The sequence below is a fragment of the Octopus bimaculoides genome, chromosome 9 (genome assembly GCF_001194135.2).
Source record: "Octopus bimaculoides isolate UCB-OBI-ISO-001 chromosome 9, ASM119413v2, whole genome shotgun sequence".
In the NCBI taxonomy this organism is placed as follows: domain Eukaryota; kingdom Metazoa; phylum Mollusca; class Cephalopoda; order Octopoda; family Octopodidae; genus Octopus; species Octopus bimaculoides.
Genome location: NC_068989.1, coordinates 33,674,378 through 33,682,591, shown reverse-complemented (window position 1 = coordinate 33,682,591; position 8,214 = coordinate 33,674,378). Strand labels below are relative to the sequence as shown.

General features: G+C 33.2%; 1 protein-coding gene across 4 annotated transcripts in view; it reads right to left on the bottom strand.

The window, feature by feature from the left end:
- The window catches only part of LOC106871917 (uncharacterized), a 122,492-nt gene that overhangs the window by 87,483 nt on the left and 26,795 nt on the right, over positions 1–8,214 (bottom strand). For 3 of the 4 annotated variants that reach the window (XM_052970577.1, XM_052970581.1, XM_052970582.1), the window contains exons 2-3: positions 6,703–6,777; positions 1,867–1,955 (exon numbers count right to left, since the gene is read on the bottom strand). In XM_052970577.1, coding sequence (XP_052826537.1) covers positions 1,867–1,955; positions 6,703–6,777 — 164 coding nt within the window. The remainder of the gene's footprint in view (positions 1–1,866; positions 1,956–6,702; positions 6,778–8,214) is intronic. The other variant, XM_052970578.1, reaches the window with a different exon arrangement.

Sequence of the window (8,214 nt, the reverse complement as noted above, 5' to 3'; positions counted from 1 at the left end):
TATATATATATATATGTATGTGTATGTATATGTTTGTGTGTGTGTTTGTCCCCCCAACTTCGCTTGACAACCAAGGCTGGTGTGTTTATGTCCCCGTAACTTAGCGGTTCGGCAAAAAGAGTCCAATAGAATAAGTACTAGGCTTACAAAGAATAAGTCCTGGGGTCGATTTGCTCAACTAAAAGGTGGTGCCCCAGCATGGCCACAGTCAAATGACTGAAACGAGTAAAAGAGTATTAAAATAAAAAAAAATAACCCGTTTAGAACAACTGGAAAATACTCTCACATGCACAATCATACCAAGGTAACAACAAACCCTCCCGACTTTGTACTAATAACTTTGACTATATTCTCACTTTCAAGAACTAACTTCTGAACTGAAACTCTGAGCTAGTCTCTTCATGCAAGCACAAAATCTTAAAAACACTACACCATTTCAAAGCAATAGTTTTTTCTAATAGCTAAAAGATATCTCACAAACTTCTTTCCTTCCACCTTCACCATCAATTATCCTCATGATATAGACGAAAAAAACAATTTTTAAAGATTTACACTAAACAAACATTAAGAAATTATCTAAAATTTCTCCAATCTCCAACTAAAATCTCAAAAAAAAAAACATAAGTGCAGAAACCTACAATGCATTCATATATATTATATGCAGGCAAGTTAGAAAACTTTTATTTATTTTCCCTTTCTTCTTTTAAGTTTTTAAATATTAAATATTTCTAAAATTAAATTTTACTTTTTCCACATTTTTAAAAACACTTTTTTATAACATCCCACTTTCACATATATCCATAGGCCTAAAATTATATTATAAAATACCTACATTTGAAACAGAATGGAGGCCCATAAATCCTACATTTATGGTTAAAATTTTTACATACTAATCACATTGTTTATAGGATAAAGAACTCCAAGAGAGAAATATACTGATCAACAACCTTTACACCTATCCACGCCCTCTTGAGAACATTGAAACAAGATAAGCAAATTTTTATACTAACACCATGACATGTTTGACTAATAACCTACACCTTCCAAATACAAACAGGAAATACCCTCAATAACATCAACAGCAAGTAAAGAAGCTCACTGACCAGCTAAAATGCAACACCTACTTACATTCTTTTGTGAACCCTTAAAAATTCTATTACAAAAAATGCTAACACCCAATTACTGAGTTTTTAAATGCAGGATTAAACTTTGAACTTTACATTGCCAAAGCAAAGGATTAAATCCAATAAAACTAAAAATAGCTAAAACCAAATGACACACCTGTTGACTAAAAAACTTTCTCTACCTACTCCTTTTTGTGAACAACTAAAAAAACAATGCCATGGCCTGAAACTGACACCTAAATATTCACACCAGTTTACAAAGTCCTACACACATGAATAAGTTCTGAACAAAAAGATAACCCCCAATTTAATCAATAAAAAATCCTTCACAAAACCTTTCCATCATAACTCACCTTACAACCAAATTTTCATTAAACCCCACAAACCCCAGAAAAATTTCATCGAAACAGAGACTGTATAAAGCCAAGTCTGATGATGGCTTAGCTGAATGAAACTTCGAAGACACTGTCAATACTATTCTTGTGAAAGAATAATAAATTTGTACTCTACAGAAGTATGGCATAATCCTTCAGATTAATGTAAAATTGTATTTTTTTTTTATATCTGAACAAAAAAACAAGCATCAATATACATATATATACATGCACACACACACACACACAAATAAAACATTACAGTTAGCTATGACAAACAAAACATTACAGTTAGCTACGACAAACAAAATAATGATCACTCTGTAAATTTTATTTAATGATAATGTTGATTTTAAGAAAATTCTTACGTGTATAATGTGTATCTTTTGCCACAGCAGACATCAGATTCTTCAGTTTCTCAATGATGTTTTTCAGTTTACCATTTTCTTGAAAACTTCTTTCGAAATGAATGAAAGTAAAAGAAGAAGAAAAATAAAGAAATTACAATATTCATGGGGTCTTAAATGTCAAGTTCCTTATAATCATTTTATTTTTAACATTTTTTTAAAAATCTTTGTGTTTGGTATTCAAGATTGACTCAGTATTAGTATATAATTTCAAAGAACACATTATTAATTTAGTTATTATTGGTTTACAAAACTTTAAAATGTAAATGCCATATTTCTTAGTGTGGTTAATGGTAGAGCAGTAAAGAAATAAAAGTAATTAAGTAGAGGAAAGAGAATATTCTTGATAGAGCAAGTGATAGACATGTATCGAAGGTTAGTTAAGGCAAATACTTTCCCAGTAAAATTGACAGTTTGATGTGTATGTGAATGTGTCAGCTTAAACGGTAGACATTTTACATGAAGAATTTGCAGCAACTTAATAAACTGTCACTGATCAATTGACTGCATAATGCAAATATGAAAGATATGTGGTGTAGAAATGCAACCATATATCTTAAGTATTAGCCTCTGTATATATATTTAAATGACAACTAGACTACCCATGACCCATTGGGTCACTAATAGTTCAAGGTACACGAAAAAATGTGTTTCTCAGGAATCCGTGGTCCAATTTACGCAAAACTTGTGTTATTCTGTATGTATTCACATTTCAATGGTACCTTACTTTCAAAGCATTTTACCCCATTATACACCAGTTTGGCTATTTATAAAGGTACCCCAAAAAATGCATATCTTGGTCCAATTTACACAAAACTTGTTTTATTCCATTTGTATTCACAAAAAAAACTTGTGAAACAAAACTCTGTTGGTGGGGAAACTCAGAGTTTCGGTGAAAGCATGCAAAATAACCTGGAAAAGAAAAAAAAACTGTGAAACAAAACTCCAAGGTCCCCACCACACCTCCACTCCTTTCTTTTCCAGAAAAGAAGTTGCTTGTGGCAGGTTTGGAGGTCAAATACGTTGAATGCACTTGAAAAAAACCATGGAAAAAAATTATTTCACACCAAGGCATGAACGGTTCTTTTACAAAATGTTTACCATATTTTTAAAGTCATTTTCACTTAAAAATCTTTTAAATATGCCAAAAAATTTTTGTAATGGTATTCACTTGAAAATAATTTTTTTTTAAATTAAAATATTGTCTGTTTAAAGAAAGTTAAATATAAATACTGTACAAACAACTTGTGTTTTTAAAATCACATTCACTTCAAAATATTTCTAAATGATTAAAATATTGTGTTTAGCAAAAGCGAAAATAGAAACATTTACTGTAAAAACAACTCGTATTTTTCGTAGGCAAGTTAAAATCTCTAAGACTTTTGCCCAGGTTGTGAAGTTTGTCTTCAAAATACAGAAGACATTGATCATAATGTCTCTAATCGAAAGGTTAAAGTTTCTTCCCTTTCAGGGCTATGTTACTTTCAGAGTATTTTCCCATTGTGCACCATTTTGGGTATTTATGAATACCCCCAAAAACCACCCCATATCTCAGGAATCCATGGCAAAACTTGTTTTATTCTGTGTGTATTTCACATTTCAGAGGTACTTTAATTCATAGTATTTTCCCATTATGCACCAGTTTGGCTGTATTAAATGACAGGCAAGCAAGCAACAATCAATTAGAAAGTTTTAGTAGTATATAGATTACATTGATGTGGAGAGGAATAAACATGACTGGCATGTTAAATGTAAATATAAGTACTGGTCAAATATTCAGGCAAGTAACTGTTTCCTACCTCAAATTATGTGACCTTGTGACAATGTTAGAAATCATCGTTATTAATAGTCATCACTGTATTTTCTGTTAGCTTTCAATCCTCATATTCTTCTATTTATTTCTAAGTCTTCATACTTAGGCAATTTCTCAAACTCTTTCAGGAAGATGAATTGATATGTTTGGAACTGAAATTACTATTAAGAACATTTTTCTTCTCTGGCATGTTTGTAGCATGTTTTTCTCTTCCAGTTTTGGAATATTAGAACCGTTTTCATTGTACACATCTACCCATTTTGTTGAGCCTGCTGATTCTTTTCCTTTCTTTTTTTGTTAAGAATGGCACTCTAAGATCACATAGTCAATTATTTCTTTGTGTACTGTACATAACGAACAATTGCAAATTCTTTTTCCTTATAAGTAATTTTTTTTGCTGGATCAACACTCATCTTGAGCTGCTGTCAAACTTTAAACTTGAAATTCAGAATCAGTGTCATCTTAGTGCTTTTACTTTGGTACTGATATAGTGTTGACTGTATAAAGTTCTTTCTATTAAAGTGTACCCTCTCAACCTTTGTCTTATTGGACTCATTCACAAGGCAGCTGAGCAACAGAGATAGCACACACTATCTCCATTAAGGAGCTCTATCCACTCCTCTTCTAGAAAGATTTTGTGACAAGAAACAACTTCCGAATTGGTCCCATAGTGACCTAACTATAACATTCATTCATACCTTCAAACATATCATCATCATCGTTTAACATCCGCTTTCCATGCTAGCAAGGGTTGGACGATTTGACTGAGGACTGGTGAAACCGGATGGCAACACCAGCCTCCAATCTGATTTGGCAGAGTTTCTACAGCTGGATGCCCTTCCTAACGCCAACCACTCAGAGAGTGTAGTGGGTGCTTTTATGTGTCACCCGCACGAAGGCCAGTCAGGCGGATGTTTAATGTTTTCAAAACTAATAATAAAGTGGTTCATTGTACGATGAGGTTATTGAACATATTACATCATTAAAGAAGAATAGAACTTACACATATAACTAATTTAAGTAAGCAAAATTATATGGTTTCTTATTTTACAGTGTGCACATAAGAAAAATACAGCTTATTTTAGAATGCTTACAATTTATAGGGTATTATTAATTCAATTAACCTTAGTGCCATATATCTATATCCCAACTGAATTAAGTTTACATTATTTACATTTTGAATCCCGCATTTTGAATAGAAATACACAGTTTCTATGCCTAATTTGAGTATATACTAATGTTAGTCATAGTATGGTCAGTGTGGCAGCACACCCAATAACGACAACCATCATATGCCACTGAACTAAACACACATGTCTCGTTAGAACACCAAATACTGTGTCAGAATAATAAACCTGTAGGCTATATGCAATGACTGAAACGACACAGTTATTCTATATATCGTTAGCAGCAAGATTTAACTGGTATGTGGCCACTGGTCACATGCTACAGAAGAAGCACAGTATGCAGTTCCAGCGCCCATGCTAGATGGTTCTTGTCTGCTATGATATATGTCTATGCTTTTATACACCATGTCATCATCATCATCAAGGCAAATACTGTAATATTTGATTTTCTAACAAGACATCCATGTTAAGTTGGATTTAAAGATTGCTTTTTGGTGTTAATACTGCTTCCATCCCTAATAATTATTCTTAATAAGCCTGCTGGCTATTTGCAACATCAATGGCTGAAAACACACTGTTTTCTGTATATTGTTGGTGATGATATTTCGGTTGTATGCGGTCACTGGATGCATGCTACTGAAGAAGCACAGTATGCTGAAATCACATGATCTAGTTCTGACACACATGCAAGACAGTTCTTGTATGCTATAATATATGCACCATGCATCTATAAGAGAGGACCTCTCAAGCTGAATACCGCAGTATTTGGAGTTCTAACAGGACATCCACAATGTTAGATTTAAATATTGTCTTATATATATGAACATACATTCAAGCATATATGCAGAAATATTTTCTTTCTTTTACTCCAGTGACTTTAGCAACTGAAGGGAGATATGTTACATACAGTACTGACATTTCCAGGAAACCAAAATATTGCTCAACTTCATAAAATAGAATTGTGCAGCACCTCCAGCCAATCCAGAGGAATGCTGAACCAACATCTAAAATCATCACATGCCTTTCACATACTTGATGTAGTTATAACTTGGAAATTTGTGCTTCCTGCTTGCAGCACAAAATAATTTGTTTGATTGATCATAGGGCAATGTTCCCATATCTGTAAAAACATGACTATATCTGTCACCTAAATTATTAAAATTTCATCTACAGACTAGCTTCCATTATTCAAATCTACTTCAAGACACTACTCCTTTTTCTAAGTTACTACTGCTTCTTAAAACTTGTGCACACTTTCACACTCATACCTGTGACATTTTTTCTTCCATTCATCTATATTGACTCTCTTCTTGACCTCATACTAACCATACTTCTCCAAATCATTCTTCATATAATGCATCCACCTACAACATTTTATCTTATCAGGTCCTAAACATTGACAGCAATACCATCAAATAATCTTACTCCTCCAGACTGGACAGGGCTATGCGTGAAATTACACATTTATAACCTTTACAATATATACCCAAATGGTACTGAAGTCTACAGCATCATGCATAAAAAAGTTGGCTAACTTTTATAGAAGTGATTAAAGTCAAAAAAAAACAATGCAGTCCTGCCAAAAACACAACTCTGATGTAGTAAATTATTTCAACAGATAAAACAATGTTGAATTTCAAAACTGAATGAAATAGTACTGAAGGAAATATCTTGGATAGAAATTGCTCTTCAAATAAAGCTGCTTATTTTCAAGAGAACATCACACAGGGGGGATTACCAATGGATTCAAACATTATTAAAAGGGAAACAATAAGTTGATGAAAGTTAAAAAGAATTTAAATAAGCTTGTGCTTATGGCTAAAAATAGTCTAGGAAGTTATTTAAAATGAAATTTACCTCTTTGTTAAAGCAACATTACACATTGGACAAGGTACTTGTCTTTTCTTGTGAATAAACTCATTGATGCAAAATCTATGAAAATACAATATAAAGAAAACAATAAAGAGACAATCAAAAGAAGTAGTAGGAATAGCAGCATCAGTATGTTACAGAAAAATGTTTGGATTACTTTGAATCACATTCTTTAAAATGATTCACTTTTAATAGTAGTCAGGACTCATAAAATAAAAAGATTTTCTGGTGAAGTGTAAAGACACAGAGTGAAAAGAAACAAGCATCTTGAACAATTATTTTAAATAATATATAACATGAACTTTCTTTGGCATTTCAATTTTTTTTATTAAGATAAACAAAAACAAGTTGGAAATTCTTCATTAGCAAGGGAGATATCTTCAGTGAGATTTAATATACATTATTTACATTTGATGGATATTTGTCCTCATCTTGTTTGTTGTTAACACAATGTTTCAGCTGATATACCCTCCAGCCTTCATCAGGTGTCTTGGGGAAATTTCGAACCTGGTCTCTCATTCCTAAGGTATTTTTCGATGTTGTTGTTATTATTATTATTATTATTATTATTATTATTCAGGTCACTGCCTGGAATCGAACGCAGAATCTTGGGGTTAGTAGCCTGTGCTCTTAACCATTATGCTATATGCCAGTGGGCAATTATAGAGTGAACTTTAGGGCTTATAAATCTAATATTCCCCTATCCTTCCTTAATACCAGTTCCCATATGCTGTTCATATCTGCACTCGGTCTGCTTAGGAAGTTGTGTCCTAGCATATGTGCTGCTTCTTTTAGTTTTTGTATTTTCTGGTGGTGTTCTCTGTCTATTATTTTAACTTCATCCCACGGGGTAAGGTGGTCTCCATTTCTCCATACATGATCAGCTATAACCGATTTATCAATATCTTCTCATGTCACTGCTTTGCGATGTTCCTCTACCCTTCTTTTGAGGGGGCGACATGTTTCGCCTTTGTATAACCTACCACAGCTGTATGGAATGGAGTACACGCAGTTCTTGGTCATGTTCTCTTCTATTGGTGGTTTTACTTGAAGGAGATATTTGCGAAGTGTTGTATTACTTTTGAATGCTGTCCTGACGTCATATGGGCAGCATATCTATTGTATCTGTTAGAAGAGGCCTTTCACATAGGGTAGACAGACTGTGGACAGTTCATTAGTTTCATCCTCTCTTTTCTTTATAATTGGAGTGGAGACTATGCTTTTGGGGTAGTTGTTGCTTAACAGATTGTTACTGAGCTTGACCATTTCTTCGTGGTGGGTATCAAGATCGCTGCTTGTATTCATTGCTTGATGCTTTAGGCACTGAGCAATTCCTCTCTTTACACTGTATGGATGGTGGGAGTTGAAGTTGAGGTATCGTCCAGTATACGGACGCCTGCAGTATACGGATGTCCTGAATCCATACTTGGTGCATGTTATTATGTGTTTGTACATATGTATATCTGTATGTATATATGTTTATGTGTATGTATATAT